Source organism: Notamacropus eugenii, chromosome 2 (genome assembly GCF_028372415.1).
Source record: "Notamacropus eugenii isolate mMacEug1 chromosome 2, mMacEug1.pri_v2, whole genome shotgun sequence".
Lineage (NCBI taxonomy): Eukaryota > Metazoa > Chordata > Mammalia > Diprotodontia > Macropodidae > Notamacropus > Notamacropus eugenii.
This window is the reverse complement of record NC_092873.1, coordinates 14,482,163-14,507,365: the sequence shown is the minus strand read 5'-3', so window position 1 is coordinate 14,507,365 and position 25,203 is coordinate 14,482,163. Positions and strand designations below refer to the sequence as shown.

The 25,203-nt window shown below is 49.4% G+C and overlaps 1 protein-coding gene across 5 annotated transcripts; it reads right to left on the bottom strand.

Moving 5' to 3' along the window:
* Positions 1–4,707: 4,707 nt before the first annotated feature.
* On the bottom strand, positions 4,708–22,131 carry LOC140522106 (inner centromere protein-like). Of its 5 annotated transcripts, none has more exons than XM_072637161.1 (15): positions 21,957–22,122; positions 19,910–20,029; positions 19,586–19,697; positions 18,293–18,495; positions 18,020–18,071; positions 16,720–16,840; positions 16,500–16,634; positions 12,863–12,996; positions 12,664–12,760; positions 12,452–12,568; positions 11,616–11,761; positions 8,412–8,475; positions 8,088–8,222; positions 6,350–6,554; positions 4,708–5,204 (listed from the first exon to the last, which is right to left on the bottom strand). In XM_072637161.1, the coding sequence occupies exons 1-15, from the start codon at positions 22,105–22,107 to the stop codon at positions 5,005–5,007; spliced, it is 1,992 nt and encodes a 663-aa protein (XP_072493262.1). In that variant the 5' UTR covers positions 22,108–22,122; the 3' UTR covers positions 4,708–5,004. The 5 variants fall into 5 exon arrangements, with proteins under 5 accessions (XP_072493262.1, XP_072493264.1, XP_072493263.1 ...); XM_072637163.1 differs by having other exon boundaries at positions 6,350–6,500; XM_072637162.1 differs by having other exon boundaries at positions 12,863–12,972.
* Positions 22,132–25,203: the final 3,072 nt, after the last annotated feature.

The window sequence follows — 25,203 nt, the reverse complement described above, 5'->3', positions numbered from 1 at the left end:
AATTCATTGTTGGTGGAGCTGTGAGCGCATCCAACCATTCTGGAGAGCAATTTGGAACTATGCCCAAAGGGCTACAAAAATGTGCATACCCTTTGACCCAGCAATATCGCTACTAGGACTATATCCCCAAGAGATCATAAAAATGGGAAAGGGTCCCACATGTACAAAAATATTTATAGCAGCACTCTATGTAGTTGCCAAAAACTGGAAGTCAGGGGGATGTCCATCAATTGGGGAATGGCTGAATAAATTATGGTATATGAATGTAATGGAGTACTATTGTGCCATAAGAAATGATGAACAAGAAGACTTCAGAGAGGCCTGGAAGGACATATATGACCTGATGCTGAGTGAAAGGAGCAGAACCAGGAGAACTTTATGCACAGCAACAACCACAGTGTGTGAGAGTTTTTTCTGGTAGACTTAGATTTTTGTAATAACACAAGAACTTCTGAAAAAAAAAAAATCCCAATGGTGGACCTCAAGGCAAAATGCCTTCCACACTCAGAGAGAGAAATATGGAAGTCACTCACATAATGTAGCAGATCATGTTTGTGTATGTGTATCTGTTTGTGTATCATGTTCTGATTTGTTATACGGATTCTTTCATTTATCTTAGTCTGACTACATAGCATGACTATAGTGAAAATATACTCAATAGGAAAGTTTATGTAGAATCTATACAGAATTGTATGCAGTCGTGGGGAGGGAGGGAGGTAGTGGGGGGTGGGTGGGGAGGGATAAAATCGCAATTGTATGCCAGTGATTGTTAAACATTAAAAAAATAAAAAAATATAATAATAATAATAATAATAATAAAAAGACTGAGGATTTGTTTTGCTTCACCGTGCATGTTTATGGGGAGAGAATTTTTCTTTTCCTTTGTTTGGGACTGGGGGGATGAATGGAAGGGAAGATTATAAATATAGAAGAAAAACCATTTTTCAGAATTATTTCTTAAAAAAGATCCCTCCCAGCCCTTATATTCCACATTCCACATTTTATCACCACTCTGGCTTTCACATTTCATAATCTGTATAGCTTGACAAAACAAATATTTGCATCATGTACTTCTGGACTACACTTTCACCCCTGTAAGACCCAACTGTTAGATGTAGACTGAGCCCAGGCTCCATTTCTGCACATGTCTAGTCCTCACTTAGTTGACCACTTCAGGGGTCCAGCGTCTCGAACAATGAAGCAGGTCTTCTCACCAGCCAACACCCAGTGTCAGGCATTTGGGTGAGCAATGGCTCTCGATTTCCCTTCTCCAGTACCTGCCTAGGAAAGCCCAAATGGATTCCCAGAGAGTTGGGCATGACTGAACAAGAGGAGTGGGGAACCGTGTGCAAGGATGGGATGGGAACAGAGGAGGTCTCCATAATCCAAAAAAGTGTTCCACTTTTTTAGCTGGGGAGTCAGGGAAGCGTTACCAGATATAGTGAGGCATGACTTGGGCCTTGAAGAAAGAATTCAGTGGTCCAAAGAGTCCAGCTTCTGGGATAAGAACTCATGATTTCCTAAAACCTGCTGGGAAAAAGGGAGAAAAATATGGCAGAAACTAGGCATACACCAATGTCTTACACTGCATACAAAGAGAAGGTCAAAATGGGTACATGATTTAGACATAAAGGTTGATGCCATAAGCAAATGAAGAGAGCATGGAATAGTTCACATGTCAGATCTACAAAGAAGGGAAGACTTTGTGACCAAACAAGAGACAGAGAGAATGATAAAATGCAAAATGAATCATTGTGGTTACATGAAATTAAAAGGTTTTTGCACAGACAAAACCAATGCAACCAAGGGTAGAAGAAGGAAAGCAGAAAGACTGGACACAATTTTGACAGCCAGTGTTTCTGTTAAAGGCCTCATTTCTCAAATATGCAGAGAAGTGAGTCCAATTTCTAAGAATACAAGTTATTCCCCAATTAATAAATGGTCAAAGCAATTCAACAGGTAATTTTCAGATTGAATCATTAAAAGCTAACTATAGTCATATGTCAAAGTGCTCTAAATCACTATTGATTAGACAAATACAAATGCAAACAAGTCTGAAGTACCATCTCACACCCATCAGATTGTCATGGGTAACATGACAGAAAAGGAAAATGATAAATGTTAGAGGTGTGGGAAAATTAGAAGAGTAATGCGTTATTGGTGGAATTTTGAACTAATCTCACCATGGTGGAGAACAATTTAGAACTGTGTTCAAAGGCTACGAAACTGTGTATACCTCTTGATCCAGCAATACCACTACTAGGTCTGTATCATAGAAATCATAAAAAATAGTAAAGGACCCACATGGACAAGAATATGTAGAGCAGCACTTTTTGTGGTGGCCAAGAACTGGAGACTGAGGGGATGCCCATCTCTTGGGCAATGGCTGAATAAGTTGTGCTATAAAAATATATCTTCTAAGAAATGATGAGCAGGCAGACTTCAGAAAAAGCTGAACTTACAGAAACTGAGGCTGAGTGAAGTCCGCAGAACCAGAACTCTGTACACAGAGCAGCCGCAGTGTACAATGAACAACTATGGTAGACATGGCTCTTCTCAGCAAGGCAAGGATCTAAGACAGTTGCAAGAGACGCAAGATGGAAAATGCTGCCCACGTGCAGAGCAAGAGGTAGCGGGTCAGAATGGAGATCAAAGCATGCTATTTTTTGGGAGTATGACTTTGCCCTTTTCTTATGTTTCTTCTTTCACAACATGACTAATGCAGACATATTTTCATCGTGGAGTCTGCATAACTTATAGGAAAGTGCTTGGCCTCTTGTGGAGGGGGGAGGGGAGGATAAAGTGACTGATAAACAAATGTGGAATTCAAAACCTTATTATCAACAAAGGAATATTTACATGCAGTTGAAAAAGGTAAACTACTATTTCCAGAAAAAGAAAATTGTAAGTCATTAATAACTACTTTTAAAAGAATTTAATGGGATCACAGTTGCAGAGCTAGAAGAGGCTTCAAAGGTCATCTGATGGAGCCCCCTCCTTTTACATATGGGGAAACAGAGGCCAAGAAGTGAAATGAATTGTTCAAGGACCAAGCAGCAATATGTCTGACACTTTACCACCATGAGCTCATTGGATTCTCACAACCACTTTATGACACATTCTGATGCCCATTTTAGAGATGGAAGCGTTGAGGCTCAGCTTAAGTGACTTGACAGGGTCACACAGACAGTTTCATCCCCATGGAGACATTGAAATTCAGCTTCGGGTTCCCCACCAGCTCTGGTCCAGGTTACCTCTCAAACACTGATGTGGAGGGAGCAGGTATGCTCTGGGGAGGGATGGAGAGTGATTAACTGGGGAAACACCCAAGACCTTTTAAACACTACTCGGAAATAGTTTCATTCAGATTGATTCTGAATTTGAAAAAAAAAATAACCCCCTCAGAAGAAATCAAAGGAGAGACAAAAGTTGCAGAGGTATGTCTGGCCTCTTCCCTTTCCTGCCACATCCACGGGAGTTTTGGGCCCACATGAGAGGCGATGTAAGCATGGTATTGTGCCGAAAACCCAGCAGTGAGGTCAGAGGTTGGGTCCAAGCACCAGCACCGAGTCTGCTCCTTGAAGCAGGGAGGGGAGTCTGGGCCTCATTTTTCTCATTCTTAAGTAGGTGTGGTTATTGTCAAGGATGCAGGTGAAGCCTGCTGTAAGCCACAAAGCACTTCATCATCAGCCTAAAGTACGTTCAGTCTTGTCCAATTCTGTAATCCCATTGGCGGTTCTCCTTGCACGTATATGGGAGCAGATTTGCCACAGCCTCCTCCAGCTAATTTTCCAGGTGAGGAAACAGAGGCAAGCTGGGCGAAGCGACTTGCGCAGGGTCACTCTACTAGTGAATGTCTGCAGCAAGATGAGGAGAGCCTGGGCTCGAAGTCAGGAAGACCCCAGTTTCCAATCCTGCCTTAGACATGTACCAGGTGCATGGAGTGCAGGGCGAGTCAATGAGCTGCTGCCTGCCTTGATTTCCCCAGCTGAAAAATGAGGATCACAGCACCGAGTTACCAGGGTTGTGAAGGATACAATGAAATGACCTTTGCAAGGTGCTCTGTCAGCCTTAGACAGACATGTCATTGTTATAACTATTAGTGGTATGGGCCTTAATCATCCTCCCTGAGCAGGCGTGCATTTCAGAGTTAAGATGCTGCAACCCACAGATGGGCTCCCATTTGGGCCACACTCTTAAAGAGAAAAGAATTTCTGAACATTTCCCACTGCACCCTGACTGCACACCTGCCCCGATTCTAGGTCTCTTCAACACATCCAGCCCAAACCGGCAGGGTGGCACCAGAGAACACAGTACAGGAATGTCTAGGCTGGGGATACCAGACAGCATGGGACATGAAATGTCCAGGCTGAGGAGCAGGGCAGCAGAGGAGGTAAAATATCAGCACTGGAGGAACCAGAGAACCCAGGATGTAGAAGGTTCCAGCCAGGAAGGAGACAATGACTGGGACAGGAGGGCCAGGAAAAGGCAGAGCTGGACAGATCCTTGGAAGCCAGGCTGTCAGGGCACAAAGGCATCTCAGAACCTTCTCTTGCTCCTTGACTGCTGCTGAGGGTCAGCTGTTTCACCCCAGTGCCAAGCCCAGGTCCCTGCTGGACTCGGAAACCTGAAACCGACCATTGCCACTCCTCCCAGCCCAGGTCACGCTGCAGAGTTTCTTGATCAAGTACCAAGACCTTCCTAAAAGGAACAATGCCACATCGTATGCCAGAAAATTTTTATTTATTAACCTAACCTTATCATCTAACCTTTTCTTAACCTAACCTTGTAACACTGGAGTCTGACATCAGCTTTGAACTAGCTACCTAGCAAGCTAGCACTTATGTACACGTGAGGGACTGCTGGCTTGACCATGTGGGCGCTGTGAGCACCATTGTCCCTCGAGCTCACCCACAGCTTTTGGGAGTCTCAGTGAGGTCCGGCTGTGACTGCACAGGATGGCCAAGAGGGGCCTCCCTGCTCCCATCTCAAGGCGTCTGCAGGTCATACGACAGTTCCCTCAAACTCCGGGACTCTGGCAAGTGGTGGGGAATCCCAGAGGGCAGAGCTGGTGCGAGTGTGATAACGTGGTTTACTCTTTTGGAATATGTCCTCGAGGTCCGGACTGAGGATGGTGCCAAAGATCTGGTCAATGTCAGGAGGGACGTAGTACTGATAGATGGTGGCCTGCCTGAGCTGGAACCCTGGGGCAGGAGAGTCAGGGGTCACATCAGAGCAGGGGTCTCACAAACAGATGCCACCCAAGTCCTAATGACTCTCCTCATCAAGGTTGTTCCAAATATTCCCTTCTCCTCACCCCTTGTAACGCCAGCCCTTGCATCTGAGAACCTGCCTCCCCTGACCTCAGGCCCCAGGCTCTCAGTAAATTCCCTTTCTCTCCAGACACCTCAATCCCATCCCTTCCTCTCTTCTTCCTGAAGGAACCTCCTAAGAGCCCACCTTGCAGCATGTCTCCTCCTGGCCTTCCCTCCCTCCACTGAACTCCTTTCACATGTCAGATGTTCAGCACCCCCTTCACATACAACTGTCCCCAATAACCTCTTCAGTGCCAAAGGGAGCAATCTTATCTCTGCAGCTGATGGATCCCGGGCCACCTGCCCCTCGCCTGCTTCTCCTCTTTCCTAATTGACTTCTCATCAGCCCTCTGGATCAAGGATCCTTCTAGGGCCCCATTCTGCTTTCTCTCTCTACTGTTTCCTCTGGTGAAGTGGATCACTCCCAGAGCTATGCATCCATATAGCCTTCTGCTCTCTCCTGAGTGTCAGCCCCAAATCATCCACTGCCAGCTGGCTCTTTCAAAAAGGATGTCTCACAGGCACCTCCAGTTCTCTATATCTGACATGCAGAATTCTCTCCCATAACGGACACCTCCACCTTGTTGTGGAGAGCACTGCCCACTTGGCTCACAATCTCAGCATTACCCCAGACTCCTCACTCTTTTTCCTCGCACATGGCCCATCAAGGGCCATCCAAACCTTACACTATCTGAACTGAATCTGACCCAGTTATTGATGCTGCCTCGCCCACCACAGCAGTTCACACAGCCCCCCGTGACTTCACCTGCACACTGCCCTCCCTGTGGATCTCCCCCACCCATCCTCCACAAGGCTACACGGGAATTTTTCCAAAGCCCAGCAGGACGGACCACATCCCTCCCCTGCTTAGCCTATAGATCAAATGGAAGTTTCCACTGACATTGAAAGACCAAGCTTTACAACTTGCTATCAGCCTACATTTCTAGCCTTTTAAACATTGCTCCCCTTAGTACACCTCACTCCAAACTCATGAGGGGTGTCATTTGTCATTCAGGGAGACGGTCTTCACTTACCAGTGGCCCAAGCAGGAATGGGCCTGCCGGGCTGGAACTCATCATCTGTGGAGTCATCACTACACAGATCCATTCCATCACTGTCTGGGATGATCTTGAGGCTCCCCTTGGGGGCCTGGGGGGTCATTTCAGAAGAGTTGCCAACTGGAGACTGAAGAAGAAAGGAGACCTCTTTATCTCTTCCTGGCCCCTTGGGCTGCCAGAGCTGAAAGAAGCCGGGAGATGATTCAGCGCAAACCCACCCCCACCCCATCTGACTGATGAAGAGACTGAGGTCCTGAGTGGCCACAGGCCAGGAAGAACACTCTCATTATGTCTCCACCTCTATGTGGATCCGTTTCTTGATGTGTCCAATGTGGATAAGTCACACTCAGCTTCCAGCTGGGAGTGTCAGAGGAAAGGATGTGAACACAAAAAGAAATCCCTGTTTCTGTGGAGGAAATCTTGTGTCTGGCAGGGTCCAAAGACTTCTTTTCTGGGAATGTGTGCACTGACCCCACAGGGTTTGTGGGGCATCTTCAACTCCTTATAGACCAAGGACCTGATCACTGAGAGCAATGGGGAAGGCCGATGGAGATGGCCACATCTCGATGTGTGTAGCTAAACCCTAGATAACACTCCTGAGGGCCAGGACCTCTTGGACTTGACCCTCTGCTGACCGAAAAAGCCAAACATCAGGAAACTGCTGGCAGACAGAGCTGAGGCAAGCCTGCAGAGCTTGGTTAAGCTTCGGGCTGACAGGCGGCCAAGGGGTCCCCACACTGGGCTCCCCTTGGAGAGTTCTCCCAAGGCTTTCTTTCCCTTCTCCTCTGTAGAGGTCACAGAATGTGGAGGAGGTTCAGAGTTTGAACTAAGTGGGACCTTGTGGGGTCATTGAGGTCATCCCACTGCCCCACGTTGCAAAAGAGAACTCTGGGTGCTAGAAAGTGAAGAGTTCACACAGGAAATGGTGCATGCTGCAGGCTGAACCCCAACGTGGTGTCCTGTTTGGTCCTTAGCCCCCACTGCTCTCAGATACAGCCTTGGGCTACGTTGCACAATGCTGGCGGTGCCAGCCCACTGAGCCCTAGTTCAGTGTTGAGAAGATGGAATTAAATAGGCATTCGTGTCAATGTCAAAATATGGTTTCCGACAATCCAAATTTGCAAGGGTGAAGTGTGGAGAGTCATAAGGTCATGTGAAAAGGCCCCAGGACGTTCAGGGGACAGGAAGTTCAGGGTAGGTCAGCAGTGACACAGCATCCCAGAAAGACAGGGAGAGGCAGGTGGGCAGGGCTTCCAAAAACAAGGAGGTGGCCCTGGTGCCTCTAGCCTCTGCTCCCTCTGAGGCCCAGGCTACACCCCGTCGTACAATATTGAAAACCAGACAGTCCGCAGCAAAGGGCAATCCAATGCCAAAGGACGTGGGACTGCTGAGCCAGGAGAAGAGGAGACTTAATTTGTCTCCTCACGTCCACGTGTGGTGGGCACCTGGCTGAGACAACAGAGGATAGAACCAGGGCCAAAGTGGGAAGGTCCCCTGGGCACATCCTGACATTCAGAACTCTCCCAAAATGCAATGGGCTGGCTGATCAATTGATGGGCTCCCTGGTCTTGAGAGATCTTGAAGCAGAGGCCAAGGGACCTCTTATCCTGAGCACTGGAAGAAGACCGAGAGTGGACCTGGCTAGTGGCCTAACAGCCCCCTAGGAGCCTGCCTTTCTACGTTTCTGGGCAGTGAGATGCAGAAGGGGCCTCACCTGCACGTGCGTGGTCTCATCCAACCATCTATCACGGGCTCCAGTAGTGGCTGCCACCACCTTGGCCTCCTTGGCCTTCTTCTCCTGCTCCTTCTGCAGCTTCTTTGGCTCCTGCTCGTGGCGCTGATCTTGCTCCTGGGGCCACAACAGCATTGCGTCAGCCCAGACAACTGCCCAAGGCGCTGCCCCTCATCCCTGCCCTGTCCCAGGAAAACCCAAAGAGCCCAGGGGCAGCAGCCTCTGAAGGGACCCTTGAAGGAGGAGATAAGGGCTGGGGCTGTAGCTAAGACCAAGGCCCACCCCAGGTCCTGCCCAGTGCCTCACTCTCTTCTGCTCCTCTTCCAGTTCCTTCAGTAATCTCTCCTTGTGGAGCTGCAGAGCTCGCTCCCTGAAAACCAAGAGTCCTTCCTCAGCAGTCACCAGTAGGAAGGGGGCCAGAGGGTTGGTCCTGACTCAAATCCCTCCCTGCGGCCCCTCCTGCCACTTTGCCCAGGTCTTAACTACTCTTCACCTACTCATGACAATGGGACAGGGGAAAGAGCATCAGGATGAAAGTCAGGAAAGCCTAAGGTCCCAGATGGCAGGGCCTGCTTTGTTTCTGTCTTTGTACCCCCAGAGAACTGAGACACAGTGTCTTGTACATAGTAGGCACTCAAGAAATGCTCAAGGAATTGAACTCTCTTTTCTGTTCCACTTTAATCCAAGAACATTCCCAAGCACTGATGCAGGAGCTGGGAAACAGTACTGCCTCCCACTAAAACAGACACCCACCATAGGCCTCTGAGTCAAGTGCTTGGAAAACAAATGGAATGATGAATATAGGAGACGCAAAACCATACATGTAAGTATCAGGACGTGATTTCATATCTGGACCAGTAATGTCATCAGAGCAGGGAACCTGATGCAGAAACTGCCCCATCCGTGGAGACAGAGCCATACGTTTCAAATGAAATGTCCACCTGTCATGGTCCAAAACGTTAAAAGGATTTGTAGCTGCCATCAGATCCCAGAATGCTACAGGGCCTCCTTAGTGAGTCAAAGGATCGGTCAAGAGATTCGCTCAAAAACTGAGTATAATTATGCTGCAGAGGAACAAAAGGGGTCTTGAACAGAATAGAGCACTTTCCAATACCCTGATGAAAAGCTCAGAGCTGAGGAAAAACTTTGAAATTCCAACACGGGAGTCAAGAGAAAGCGGGAAAGGCAAGAAACAAGTGGTTGTCTACTGAGGTGTGTGACGGGCCTGGTGATGCCTCTGCCAGCAGCGCCACTGTTACAGGGAAGGCCAAGACTGGCGCCCAGTCACAAAAGTTGGAACAAGAAGAGATGGCACACAGTTGGGGCAATTCTCACTTAAGTAGACTAGTAACTCAGAAAAAGTGCAAAGGACACAGAAGATTCAGTGCCAGACCATCATTGTCCTACAGAAGTCTCATTGTAAAGGTCAACACTTGATGCCCGCAGGAAGTGGAAAGGGAGCAGATAAAAATACAGAGTGATCCGTAAAACTCCACGAAGTTCCAGGACAGAGGTGAAATACGAGCAGGGCTGCCTCAGACCATCCCGGAAAACAAGCTGATATTGCATGGGGCTAGAGTGTCCAAGTAAGTGCACTGTCCTGAAAGCGTGAAAGGCTGCAACTAGGACAGCAAAGAGATGAAAACATAGAAAAGGTCTGCCAATTTCTCTGGTAAGCTGGGTTGCTTGTCATTCTTTAAATTCCCAGGCCCTGATATGCTACCTGAGGATATAGAAGGTCTCTCAGCCACACTGAGAAGCCACAGCTACCTGGGCAGAGCTGGAACCCCACCAGCGTGGAGGAAGCATCTCTACCAAAGAAGGAACACACCAACTGGGGAGGGGCTGATCAAACTGGCCTATGGGTGTAACAGAATACTAGTATGCAGCAAGAAATCAAGCTCTGGTACCGAGAAAAGTCCAAGGAGAAGAGCAGGCATGAGGACAGAAGAGTGTGAGCCAAGAATCATATGGAAGGGGAGATGGACTGAACAGCCGCCCCAGCCCCTCTTGTTCCTGCACCTCAGCCCATTTGCGGTAGGGAGGTGGAGGGCACAGTGCTGCCCACCTGCGGTCAGGGCAGCCCAGCTCCCTTGTCACAGGACGGAATACTGGGGGAGAGCAGACAACGCCTGTCAAAGACATTAATAATAGCTATTTTTAAAATCCAGAATTAAAAAGAAACTGTTGCTCGTGCTCAAATCTGCTTCCAACAAATTCAACTTGGGTCTCAAATCGACAAAGTCTCAGTTTCTTCATCTGCAAAATGGGCATGATCCCTGCAAATACACACCTCTCAAAATTATTCTGATATTGGACAGAAGTGAAGGAGATTGTTCCACACAGCGGGACAGTAACCCCAAGGAAGGAAAAAGACCTTGACTTAGCATCTGCTCTGGGTTGAGTGCGAGGGATAAAGCGCTTGCTCATGTTCTAAGAACTAAAGAGACATGGCCCATCCAAAGGAAGGAGAACAGCTAGTCCCAGAAGGGCAAAGGACAAAGAAGAAAAGCAGGATGTGTCTGGGTAATCATGCTCCATGATCCCAAGCTCCCCAATGTGAAAATCCATCCTCTCCATGGTCAACATGATCTCAGGCTCCCAAGGTGGTCAGGAAGTACGAGGAGAGTTCAGCACGACCCTGTGAGTCTCCCGACAGGGCCCATCTAGCACCCACACGTTTTTGGAAAAGAAACTGAGTCTTGGAGAGAGCAAGGGACATTCTCAATGCCCCGTTGAAAGCAAATAATGGAGCCAGCATGTGGCCTGGAGTAACCCCACGCACCTCCTTGCCCAAGAGGCCTTCTCACAGATGTCGCGTATCTGCAGGGAGCTCACTCACATTCACATGATCTCTCTCTGTCTCTGTCTCTGTCTCTGTCTCTGTCTCTCTCTCTCTCTGTCTCTCTCTCTCTCTCTCTCTCTCTCTCTCTCTCTCTCTCTCTCTCTCTCACACACACACACACACACACACGCACACGAATACAATCTCTCACACTCAGCCGCACATAGTCGCACACACACAATCTCTCACAGACTCACACAATTTCACACACATTCCAATCACACACAGTCTCCTCATTCACACGCACACACAATCTCAGACCCAGAAACAGCCACACACACAAGAACACACAGTTACACAAATATGAAGACACAACCAAACACATGCACACAGGCACACAGTGACATGCACACACACAAAATCTCAGACGACCAGTCATAAACACGCAAACATTCATGCACAGACAGGCACAGATTCATGCACACATACAGTCACACATAGAGTCGCACAGAAGCACACACAGTCAAACACATGTACACACACATGCACCCATATAATCACACACAGGAACTCACACTCATGCACACAGTCACACACACGCACACACAGCCACACTTCTGCACCCACACGTACACACAGAAACATTCACAGACGCGCACACACACACAGACATGAGCAGAGAGGCAGGGGAGGCACAGCTGCTCAGTGGGCAGACAGGCCCTCACCACTCAGCCTGCAGCCTCTCCTCCTCCCTCTTCCTCTGCATCTCCCTCTCCAGCGCCAGATGCCTCTCCCGCTGCCTCCGCTGCACCGCGTTTCTTAGGGCTTCTGCCACCTTCCTCTGCCGCTTCTGCTCCCGCTCCTCCTCCTGCTGCAGGTGGAAAGGCGAGGGATGCCGTCAGGGAGGTGGGGAGCGACGGGCCACATGGGCCTCCGAGCACAGACAACTCACTGAGCAGGAAGAGGACTGGTGTGGGCACGGATCAGGCTGCTCTAGCTCGCCCTCAGTATCCCCGCTGCTCTCAACAGTCTTTAAGACCCCCTCAGCTCTAAAATCAATGGTTGTACAAGAACCATCCATGCTGGCTCCAGATTGGGCCCATGCTTCTGACTGATTGCAGAATGAATATTCTGCACGTGGCACAGTCCTCCTCCTCGCCCCAATAACACACCAGGCAGTGAGGGGCATCAGGTATCCCAGAATGGACGGTGAACAACTGTCCCCAGTCTTTCTCTCTTATGTTCCTCTCTGTTGTGGGGCTGGGCCCTGACAACAAGAATGATGAAGATCACATTTCAGTTGTGTTTGGCTTGGCTTATCTCCTCAGGTCCTTACCAACACTTCTACTAGGCAAATATAACTTTGCAGAAGAGGAAACTGAGGCAGGCAACAGTTAAAGGAGCTGCCCAAGGTGGCACAGCTGGATCTGAACTAAGGTCCTCTTGCCTCGAGGCTCAGCACACAGGGGCACACAGTTGGCTGCCCACAAGTAAGTGGGGCCGAAGGACCAGAGGCTGGCCAGCTCCACTCCTCCCTCCATGGTGGCCCATCTGCACTCACCTGCTGGAGTCTCTTCTGCCTCCAGGCTTCTTCCTCCTGCTTCAGCATCATCTCAGCCTCCTCCACCTTCCTGGCAGTTTTCTTGCTGGCCTTCTTAGCCAGCGGCTTCTGCTTTGCCTGAGAGACCCCGAGCCAGGAGGTCAGGGGTCAAGACCCTGCCCTGTCCCACCCAGCATCTTGCCAGGGGCCCAGGCTCTGGGGCTGCCTCTGACCTCCAACTTCTGCTCAGTGCGTTTCTTCTTCTCTACCTCCAGCTGTTCTGCCTGCTTGCGGGCCTTCGGGGCCTTCCATAGGTGCTCTTCCCGTATCCTGGGGGAACAAGGAGCAATGGACCCATTCTTGGGCTTGGCGAGCCCCCTCAGTCCTCCCCACCATACCGCCCGCCCATGTCTCCAGAAGGTGCTCACTCACATCTTCATCTCCTCCAGGTGCTGGTGCTGGTCCTCCTCCACCTTCTGCTTTCTTAGGAGCTCAGCCTCCTCCTTCTTTTTCAGGTTTTCCAGCTGCTGCAGTTCCTTCTCCTGAGGACAGGAAGGGCATCGCAGCTGTGAGGCAGATGGGGAGACCGCCAGGGGCCAGAAGAGGTCAGAATGCCCAGACTCTCTTCTCCCCACCCCCTTTCCCTGGAAGGCCCACCTTCCCCCCATTCGATATGCAGAGAGCATGAGAAGGGCTGTGTCACAGACTGGACCTGAACCAGGCTCTGAAGGCAGCTGTCTCTTCTCTCCACATGCTCGAACAACTGTTCTTGACATCAGTGAGTCAAAGGAAGGGAAGCTGAGGGCATAGGGGGTGGCTCGTGTCCTGCCAGTGTGGCCTCCCAGGGCTTGGTCAACCACTAACTGGCCAGGTGGCTGTACACCACTGCTTCCCCTCTCTGAGATCCAAAATTCATCATCTGTCAAATGGGCTCATTGTCCTTCCCTTCCATGGAGGCAGTATAGAAACCAAGGCTCGGAGGCTATCCTGGCTCCTCTTGATAGTCAACATCAGGGCCTCACTGATTCAAAGAGGCAAGGGGCTGATCCAAAGCCTCACGTACAAGACACGGTAAGCTGGGCTTCACACCCATCAAAAGCTGTGAGGTGCAGCCAAATGATCGATACCATCGGACCCCAGGATACCTGAGCCCACCAGCTCGAGGAGAGTGCAGCCCCCACAAGAACACCTCGCACACCCCTTGGCCACCTGTCCGGAAAGAAGCCTTGGACCCAGTGTGCTGGGAGAGAACCTCGAGGGTCTTCTTGGCCTGCCAGATCTAGATACCCCTCCAGGGGAAAGACTGAGTCAGGCTTCAGAAATCCATCACATGGGGACTGAAGAAAAAGGAGAACGGAGGAGGACAGTGACTAGCTCTACTCTGCCCAGCCTCAGAATGCACACCCAGAAGGGGTCAAAATCTGCAGGAAACCAACGGGACAGCAGAATGGAGCCTTCTAACTCGACCCAATGTATAGGGATTTGAGGTCCACTGCACTCAAGCATCATGCTGGCAGCCATAGACACAGGCCATGCCTTGTGAACTAGTGAGCTCCCTGCTGCTCTGAGGTGTTCCAGTAAAGGCTAGACAGATGACCCCATCAGGATGCTGTGGACGGTACACCTCCCTCTCACAGAACGAGGGTTGACATAACTTCCGAAGCTCACCACACAGACGCTACCCAAGGGATCAATCCCCACTGAGTTCCAGCTCCCTCCTCGCACTGCCCTTTCTGCCGTCAACCAGAGGCAAAATCTCCCGATTCGTGCAGCTGGCTCAGCGTGGACTAAGAAGTGGGAGAGTGGGAAGCATGACAATGGAGAGAATAGTGGGAGACAGCATTTTCAGGATGACTGATACAACTGCGTTTGCTTGGTTCAAAAATTCAGGTGTCAGCCAATGTTCATCAAATCGAATAGACAAAAGTCCTTCAAATGGATGAAACCAAAGTTCTTTCTGAAAAGATTCGGCCCAGAAATGCTTTAAGCAGCAGCTCCTGAAGAACGTTTAACTGACAAACTTGGGGGCTTTGGGGAGCAGCCAAGTCTCGTGAGAATTCCCAGCTTGGTACCTCCCTCCACCACTCTCTATCGACATTTCTTCACCAGCTAAAGCAAGGGCCCAGAGCACTGCAGATCCCGTGACCTGCCTTGGAGTCCACAATCTCTTGAAGGTAACAACACTCTGATCCCTCCCTAAACAGAGATTTTGGGATGAACTGCCTTCCCTGGAATGCCATGACTCCCAAGTTCAGTAGGTCATTGTGGGACAAAGCTCTCCTCAGAGGAGAGCCAGGACACCACAACTCTGGCCAGAAATGCTACCCCGTTCCCCAAGGCTTCAAGGCAAGGAACTCCTCATTCCCAGAAGGAGGAAAATATGATCTCCTTGACTACTAATCACCCGCTGGGCTCTTTCTGGTCTCTAGAACATAAATGGAAAAGGCTGCTCCCCTTGGAGGAAGCATGCGAATATTCCAAGACAGAATCAGCTGCTTGGCCTGGACCTTGGGCATGGCCCTGAACTCTTAAGAAGTAGCCAAGAAGACCAGGAAGAATCTCACCCCAGGAACCCAGATTTAGGTAAGTGGGAGAACTCTCCCAAATAACCCTAAGACCCCTTACAGAAAACTGCTGGCCGTAGGATGTGGGGATCCTAGGGGCAGTACCCCTAGCTGGGCACAGTGAATTAGGCGAGACTGTGCAGTCCTCAGCACAAAGTTACAGACGCAGCTACCCTGCTTCCCCAGGCTCCTTTCCTGATTCCCACAGGCTGATGATGGTGATGGGCCTTTCTCTGCCCAAGACTCAGGTTCCCTTCTCCTTCATCACTCAAGGTCTGTCTCATGGCTCTACCCCCACTTCAATTCCAAAAGGCAAGTCATTTCCACAACTTTAAAATCAACTGACCAGAAAGTTTGTGGAATGCCCCTGGGAGCAGGAACCAGCCCCAACAGTGGTGTGCTCCTTAGACCAAACTCAAAGGACAGGTACAAGCTCCTTAAGAAGGATCTCTCAGAGACTCTGGGAATTAGGAATGAGACTTTGAAAACATAGTTTTTCTCACTAACAGGAGCTGAAAAGGTCAATACTAGCATTCTAAAGTGGGGAGCACCATCGCCTACCATCGAGCCAGGGTACGCGGGAAAATCGGGGGGCAAGGTAGACCAGGGGGCCATTTGTTTCTTTGCTGGCAAGAGCCCAGGACTGAGGCCTCAGGATCCAGGAGGGTCAGGCGTTGGGTCGTGGCTGCCGACAGTGCAAAGGGAATGCCCGTGTTGGGCCATCTGTGCTGGGCCAGCAACCCGGGACAAGCCCTGCAAGGACTTGCTGGGTGACCCTGAACCAGCGACTCGACCTCCTGGGGCTCCCTTCCCCAGGGAGTTACTCTGCTGACACACTCACAAAGTTCACGTGTAAAACAAGGCATTCTAGCACTTTAGGAAGTAGTGGTCCAGTAGGGAGGGTGGGGATGGGTGGCTATACTCCTAAGAGGATAGGTGGGTGGATTACTCAGGACAAAAGTGCCCTGTGAAAGGAGAAAAGGAGGAAAACCTGGCATTAAGTCTTCTCGCTGCCTCACACACCCCTGCCAGGCACACAGCCAGAGGCCTTGGACACCCCTGCCCTTGAAGCCAGTCCTCCAGGCTGCTCCAGGGCAGGGGGGCTGCCTCCCTGCCCAACCTCTGACCCAGCCATTTCCTCTAAAACCTCGGGCAAGCTAAGCAGAGTAATCTGAGTTTCCCTTGATGCTCATGCACACTATGGGGCTGACACACCACTGAAGAAAACTCATCTCCTAAGACGATTCTGTATACAACCCACATGGAACGTTCAATTGAGCCTCAGCTCTTAGTCAGGACCTAGAGTGCCAGGGTTAAACCTGCATCCTCTCTACACTCAAACCAAACCTCTGGCTCACGTACAGGCACTGCTTGGACTATTTGGACCCAAGTTCTCTGAGAAGGTCACCAACGCAAAACTGCACTCCCAGCTGTCCCGTGGAAGTCCCAGGCACAGGCCAAGCAGAGAAGTTCCTCTGGTGGCTACCCCTGGCCCCTGTGCTGACCTCGGCATCCAGATGGTGGACAGTGTTGCGCTTGATGAACGACTTCATGACACTGGGGCGGCTGGCGGAGGTCAGCGTCACGAGCATCTGCTTCTTTCTCACTGTCTGTAGGAACATTCGTACGGGCTGCACCACCTGCCCAGGGAGATAAGGAGGAAGGCGTGGGCATGGCGCCAGCCTAGCAGCAGCCAGGATGGGGAGTGTGCCTCACCTGCCTTACCTTGCGGCCGGGGCAGACGGGTAAGGCTGTCTTGGTGCAAGGAGGAGTGAGAGCCTCATCGTCCATGTGGTGCCATTTCTCAGCCGCCTTACTGACAGCTTGCTTGTAGCTCCACCTCCGCCTGTGGGGGCAGAATCAGCACCCATGGGTGCCCTGGGACAGATGACAGCAGCCCCCTGCCACAGCCCAAGCAGCCAGGCCCTGACAGGTGGAGTCTCAGCCTTCCTCCTCCCTCCACATCCTAGACCTGGCACACTTTAACAATCACAGGCCTAGGCACTCACTCCTGGAGGGCTCTATCTTGGCCTGGGGAGGGACAAAAGCCAAGTCCCCACCTGCCCTCAGAGAATGCACAATCTTACAGGAACACCAGATGCCAACAGGCAGGATGAGAATCACACACACACACTGCTACGGAATCATATGTGTCTGATTAAATCAAATACAACTTTTCTAAGCACCTCCTCCATCAAAAAGCCTTGTTCTAGGTTCTGAGGCTCCAGCAGTAAAGATTGAACAAGTTCTGCTCTCAGAGGCTCACATCCTACTGGGAATTTCCACAGGGAGGTGTGTGTGTGAGTGTGTTTCTGTGTGTGTGTGTGTGTGTGTGTGTGTGTGTGTGTGTAGGTCACCTATACATGGTAGACGAGATTATATGGGGAGGGAGGGAGAGAGGACACCTCCCTCTCCACTGGAGGCCAAAATTCTTCCTGGAGCCACCCACCAAGGCCACAAGGAGCGTTTACTCAGGATCCACCACCACTTTGTCACCAACTGAGCATCAAGAAAGCTTGAGAGGCCTTCCAATTCACCCATTTGACAGAGAAGGAAACTGAGGCCCAGAAACGTCATCTGCCCAAAGTCACACCAATAAGTTTGAGGTCTTATCATCCAGAGAACTTAGGGAATGGCCTCCTCCTTTCCTTTCACCTGCCCCACTAACCAGACTCTTCTTAAAGGCTGATTCTGAGAAGGAAGTTATTTTGGACGCCTTAGCTGGGTGTCAGCATGAGTTGTGCAAGGACCATATTAAGGATCTCTGGAATGCCTTGGGGACCCCAAGCTCATCTGGATGGCGGCTTTTCCCCAAAAGCCTAGCTTGCCTTGGAGGTTCTGAAAGAGGCTGAGTCAAAGTGTCCAGAGGGCAGACCTCCCCGCAGTGCCGGGATGTTTTGCTCACTGAGGCACACAGTGGCACTTTAGCAGCACTGAATTCGTGGATCCCTTGGCCAGCTCTGGGACCATCCTGTGTGGTCTCTCCCTGCCACTTGTGCTCACAGATACCTGCGGCTCCTCCTACCTGATGCTCTGAGGAAGCTTCCTGGGCGCCTCACCTTGGTCCATCGTGCTCTCTACGGAGAGAAGAAGACAATGGAGACCCACCCTTCCTCTGAACCTTTCACCCCCAATATCTTGTTAGATCCTTGTTGCAGATTTAGGGCACAGAGGGAACCAAGCCACAGTAGTAGAACTGGCCCAAAGAGAGGACCTGTGCTAGCCTTGCTCACCACCAGGCACTTCTCGGCACTCTGCTGATCGCTGACGCCAATCTCCACGACGGGTACGAGCTTACCTGAGCATGGCAGGTTCCCTGACGTTCTGGGGAACTCCGTAGGGGAGGCAGGCAGCGAGGGGACCGCTGCTGATTGGCTTTGGGTCCCACAAGAGACGGAGCCGTTCTCAGCCACCCCCGGGACCAGCTTCTCCAAGCTCTCTTTGACCGCAAGTAGCTGCTGGCGGTGCTGACTGCTCTTGGGCCTCCTGGGGCCAGACCCCCTGCAGGAAGCAGAAAATAGGGTCTTGACACCACGGCCCTAGGCATCGCCAATCTGGGAGGCTCTGTCTCTCAGTCTACAAACCTATGCCTGGCAAACAAAGAAAATCCCGAATATGTTCCCTGCCCTTAAGGAACTCACAGTGGATAGAGCACTGGCCTGGAATCAGGAAGGCCTGAGTTCAAATTCAGCCTCAGACACTGACTAGCTAGGGGACCATGGGCAAGTCATTTTGCCTGTGTACCTCAGTTTCTTCGTCTGTGAAAATGAGAGTCTTGGACTCCAGGACCTCCAAAGTCCCTTCTGGTTTCCAATGTGGGTCCTAGACTCTCTGCAGGGCCTGCACGTCGGCACCAAACTCTCCCCTGCCCTGCCCTTGCTGCTTGCCTGGGTCTCCTCTCCCCTCAACATCTCCTACTTCCCTCCATGTTTCCCACAGCACCAAACACAGTGTTGAGAGTACTACCATCATCACTGGACCACCATTTGAATGGATGGAACCTTGGAAGCCTTCTGGCCCAGCTCCCACTATTTACACAGGCCTAGGGAGCTAGCACAGACTAGGAGGGCTGGAGATAGATGCTGACACCAAACTCAGGCCTGTCTCCATTGTTCTGCCTTGCCCACTTAGCCTTGGGGAAGCCAGATACTGATGGAACATAGGAAGGGCAAGTCCAGAAGACTGGTCACATCCCTTTAGAACATAAGATCCAGTCCACAGAGAAGAGAGTTTCTCATTCTCTGGGCTCCATACAATGCCTGGCATAGAGGGAGGTAATAAGGGAGAGAAGGATGGAAGGAGAAAGAAAGGAAAAGAAGAAAAAAAAGAGGAGGTGAGGGAAGGAAGGAAAACAGGCCAAAATGGCAGAGCTTGGAGCAGGAGTGTAATGGGACACATGCTTGTCCTTGTTTGTTTGTGCTTTCTCAGTTCCTGTGACTCTGCCTTGCAACAGGGGCCAGATTCCCCATACGGTTCCTAAATTATTTTAAATAATGGTTTCTGTCCCCAATCCCTCAGGTCACTCAATTTTGCCCAATACCCCTTGCCCTGGGTTGCTGCACCCATGCGGGTCCCTTGGCCCCAGGCTAACCTGGAAAAAGTGCTCAAACCCTCCTCCTCCTGCATCTGCTGCAGCCACACCGTCTCATTTCTGTGGGCCTCCAGGACTCTCCCAGAGCCTATGGTGGTCCCCATGGTGCCATCTGCAATTTCAGAGCAGAAGGGAAGGTCAAAATGAGAATTCCCAGGTCACCTGCTGAGAAAAATCATCTGAAGCAGGCTCCAGGGTTGCTCAGGGGAAGGGGACCAGGTCCAGGCTTTAAGATCACTCCCATCCCTCCACCCTGAATGCACTAGCCATTGGGAGCATCTTCAGATGCCAAGAATGTCTTCACTGCAGCAGCAATCTGGATACCTTCGTATTTTCTGATGCTGATGCATCTCACTGGCTCCCTTTCCAGTCTCTGCACTCCATCTCTCTGGAGGTCGTAGGTGTTTCGACGACATTGGAAAGGCAGCAGTGATCTCAGAAAGGCTAAATGGTTGCAAGGAATCAAATCAAGAGTTCAAAGTCAAGTGTACTCATTCTGGGTACTGTGTTTCAGTCAATGCCCCAGACTGGTTACCACTTCCCTGTGTTATCTACAACATAAGAACCTAAATGCTCAATGAAGGCTGGCACCAGCTTGGCTTGCTTGTATCTGCCACGCTAAGCCCAGGGCCAGGCACAGAGAAAGCATTCCCTTCCTTCCTAATTGTCATCTGAATATTCTCAAGCTGTTAGAAGTTCCAACAAGTGCCATTTGATCTTTGTGTCTTGGCAGCAAGCTGGGAGGTCAGCACCTAGCAGCACGCTGGGCAGGAAGAAAGTGATTAATAGGAGCCTTGGCGCCTGGCTGGCGGGCCACAGGGACCAGTGAGTGTACATCTGTGGTCCCAGGGTGAGGCAAGGAAGAGAGAACTGACTTGAAGAGAGAGGCCCAGAAGTCAAACCTCTCTCAGACATGGGTCAGACATCACAGGCTTGTGCCCCTTAAACTGAGCCAGGATCGGGAGGCAGGGGCAAACAGGGAACGAAGGTGGAGTGCCGGCCCAGCAACTACCTGGCATTCTTCTCCCTCAGATGCTTTACACCCCAAATGCAGTAAGGAATTGGTTGGGTACTTAGGCAACCCAGCCCAGGGAGGCCATGCGGCATCAGAAGGAGCTCGCATGCTCATTTCATACTGCTGTCCTGAGGACGCAGAAGCCCCAGGAACCCAACATCTTCCCTCTGATGGCTAACCATTCCGCTAAGCAACCTCGGGCCAGCACCCCACTGCTCACCAATGTCAACATGACCCCTCTTCATGTTGATCAGTTCCCTTCAATTCAACACCCTGGGAGCTAGAGGGGATGCAAATCCCCAGCAGATCCATTCCCCACAGGAAGAATCCATATCCCAAGGAGGAAACCAGAGGAAAGGGATAAAGTAGGATGAAGGCAGGCAAGGCAACCAAAACCTGTCCCTCATGACTCACATCAACACAAGCCCCAACTGCAGGTCTTCAGGTCTCCTCAGCAAAGTGAGCCCTGAATTCCAGAAGGGAACAGGGCAGCCAGGCAGAAATTGGGGAGTACAGATAGGAAGAGCCAGGCCCATACACCCACTCCAAGCTCCACTGGGAACAAAATCCCTGGCTGGCAAAGAGGCTTTGGGATCTCAGGTCCATTACTATTGATGGGAATAATCATTTTCAAAAGTGCTTTCAATTCTGCAAAGTGCCTTACCTATACTATTTCCCTTAATCCTCACCACCTTGGGAATCAGGTGCTATGACTGTTCCCATTTGACAGTTGCGGAAAATGAGGCACACAGAAGTTCAGTGATTAGCCCGGGCTCACACAGCCAGTAAGTGCCCAGGTCCAGAGTTCCAGCCACTAAGCCACCAGCTGAGGAAATATGCTACCAGGCTCCCCAGAGGAGAAAGCACCAACATGGGACCTAGAGTCTTCCCCTATGGAGGGCCACAAACACTGTGACAGGTGACGAGGAAAGAGGTCAGGCCTGCGCAGGGCTGGCTGTGCCAGCGTATCTGAAACTGAGCCAGCGTCAGGTATTCAAGGCCCTCAAGGTACAAAGATGAAAGAGCCAACCTGACCATTGCCTTCACCAGAACATAGCTCATGGTCCACCAGGGGAGCTCTGAGACAGACACACACAGCAGTGTAACCCGCACGACAGTGCAAGGAGCCAGGCCAGTCAGGGAGATTTGGGGGACAGAGAGTCGTCTCAGACTTTGGGATGTCTTATCCAACTGAGAGGTCCCTGGGACAAAGGGGTTGTCCAAGTGCCTTCTATGGGAGGCTTTTGATCAGAAGAAAAGAAAAGCAGCCAAGAATCCACAGTCCCAGCCTTGCCTCCCCTACGAGATGAACCCCAAGTCAGACTGATGTTTCCCCTCACCCCCACTCCTGCTTACCTAGGGGTCTGCAGCCACACCAGCGAGTCACCCTTTGGACACCTGCGCCCCAGGTTTGGCCCATTTCTTCACGACCGGAGTCACCAAGCAAACTTCCACAGCAACTGTCCCTTGTGAAGTAACGCAGCCTGTTGGAGTTGCAGAATTCCATGGCAGTTAGGGAGAGAAGGACCAGTGGGGGAGGGGATGGGTGGGGCACTGAGGTCTAGAGGGATGTCTTTGGAGCTAGACAACTGAGGCATTCAATCCGGCTCCTTTGGCCATTTTACGACAAATGTGCCTCAGGGAAATCGTTTCCCCATCCCTGTGCCTCATTTTCCTCATCTGTAAAGCAAAGGGAAAGGATAACTCCTCCTGCAGGTGCTAGAGCCCCAACCTCCTCAGACATTCAATTTATAAAATACCCCGAAAACAACTTTATTGCTACCAAAGTTCTTGCTTCAATATGCCAAATGCTTCCAAATTGGAAACATAAGAATTGCCCGAAGGAATTACATTAAGGGATGCTGGTTACCTTGTGTTTTCCTTCTGCACCCTAAGAATGCTGGCAATGTTTCATCTGACTGACAGTTGAAACCTATACATTACTCTCTCCATTCAGAATAAGAGTTCCTTGAGATCAGGGACTACTTGGCACAGAACTTTGTACCTAGTAAGAGCTTAATAAATGTTATTCATTCATTCATTCATTCATTCATTCATTCTCCTTACAAGGACTCTTTTCTTTCCTTTGTACCTCAGTACTTAGAGTGCCTGATATACAGTCAGCACTTAATAAATACTTGTTGCCTTATTATCTTTGCCTTGCCACAATCTTGGAACAAAATATATCTTGAGTTGTTCCTAAAACTACTCTTGTGAGTTGTTTCCATTCTCCCCTGTATCCACGGTCCAATAGTCGTGTCTTTTTTCCTTATGATTCTTCAGTCTTTTCCTTCCTCTTGCCTCCTTAAGTCTTTTGCCCTTTTTGTGACCTCACAGCTTAGTACAGTGCCTGATAAACAGAAGGTGCTTAATAAATGATAATTTTTTGATTATCCCACGCTTACACATAGCTTCACATGCCACAAATCCTTCATGGCCCCCTGTACTCAATTTGGCATTTTTAGAAAGATGGTCTACGCTTCTATTAGACTTAGTAGCTCTAAAATACCTGTCGTGTGAGCATTTGGATGATAGTCAGCTATGCTATTGTCTTATGCATTTAATAAATTGTTATTTCTTTGAATGCTGGAGCCAGTTCTTTGCTAGATTTTCTATTTTCCTCAAAGCACAAGACCGTGCCCTGCACATACCTGTAGTTGGACCAATCGTCATTGAAAGAAAATGGATCTTTTATGGATTTCCGTCTCATCCACAAACCTAGGAATTTGTCTGGTCATTCAGTTGGACCCTTGGAGGAAGAAGTCCAGGAAATATAGATGTGAGTGCCAGAATATTCCCCTGGTTTTACAATTAGAAACCTGAGGCACAGACAGCTAAAGTGACTTCTACCCACCACACACTCCATCATGAAAACTCATTGTTTCGAGCCTCCAGGCCTTAGAGAACAATCAAGTGGCATGCTATAAACGTTATTCCAACAATTGTAGCCTTTCACCGACTTGGGCCTTTTTGATTCCATTACGTCCCACCCCCTAATCTCAGAAACAGCACAGTGGGCCCTTGGTTGACAAGATGTGTATTTGGTTCCAGAAAGCTTCTAGGAGGCAACACCTTTTTTAGTAGTCTTCCATTTTTCCTAAAAAGAGACAGAAATATGTGACTGTGGTTCAGCCCTTTCTTTGAGAATTGAGTTAGCACAAATTCTTACATCCTTGTTACTCCAGTCATTCCACAAAAAACAGGGATCCCAGCAGCCAGAGATTAGGGATCCAATGTTGATTCAATATTCAGTGCTGGTATGAGCACGTTCAGGGAGAGGAGGAAGGAAGGAGAATTTGGCAAAATCCAAGAACAAATGACACATCTTTATTTTTCTTTTTATACTAATTTTATTTTTTATTCACTACTATATAACTTAGATTTCTTTCTCCTACCTCCCCTCTACCTCCATCCTCCCTCCCTCACACGGCAAACAATTTTATATAGGATGTATACATACAATCCTCTTAAACACATTTTCATTACAGTCGTGCTGTGTAGAAGAATTATAAGGAATGGGAGAAACCATAGAACAAACCAAAACGTAATACACAGAAAAAAAATGATCTGCTATATTCTACTATTGAATTCCCCAGTTCTTTCTCTGATATGGAAGACATTTTGCCTTAGAAGATCATCGGGGAATTTTTTTTAAGTCCTTGCATTGCTACGAAGTTGCAAGCGTACCAGAAAAATCTCTCTCCCACTGTGGTCATTGGTGTGCATAAAGTTCTCCTGGTTCTGCTCCTTTCACTCAGCATCAGATCACATAAGTCTTTCCAGGTCTCTCTGAAGTCTTCCTGTTCATCATTTCTTATCGCACAATAATATTTCATTACACTGGCGTTCCAACTCTCCCACATCCTCTCCAACATTTATCGTCTCCTTGTTCTGTCATGTTTGCCAATCTGAGAGATGAGATGTGGTATCTCAGAGTTATTTTCGTTTGCATCTCTCTAGTCGAAAGTGATTTAGAGCATTTTCTCCTTTTTTTAAACATTCAATTAATTAATTAATTTTTTCATGTTCTATAATCACTACAAAAAAATTAGATTTTTAAATCCCCACCTATTCCTCACCACCCCCCTCCCTCCCCAAGACGTCATACAATTCTGTATAGGATCTACATATACTTTCCCATTAAATACGTTTTCACTATAATCATGCTGTGTAGATGAACTAAAATAAATGGAAGAAATCATATAACAAATCAAAATATGATACACACACAGACACATATACAAACATGATCTGCTACATTCTGTAAATGGATTCTGTAGTTCTTTCTCTGAGGGTGGAATGCCTTTTGTCTGAGAAAACCACGGGGATTTATTTTTTTTTTAAGGTCTTGCGTTATTATGAAGTTCCAAGTCTACCAGAAAAGCTCTCGCACACTGTGGATGTTGCTGTGCACAAAGTTCTCCTGGTTCTCCTCCTTTCTCCCATCATCAGATCATATAAGTCCCACAAGCCCTCTTTGAGGTTTTCTTGTTCATCATTTCTTATGGCACAATAGTACTGCATGACATCTATCTACCACAACTTATTCAGCCATTCCCAAATTGAGGAGCATCACCTTGATTTCCAGTTTTTGGCAACTTCA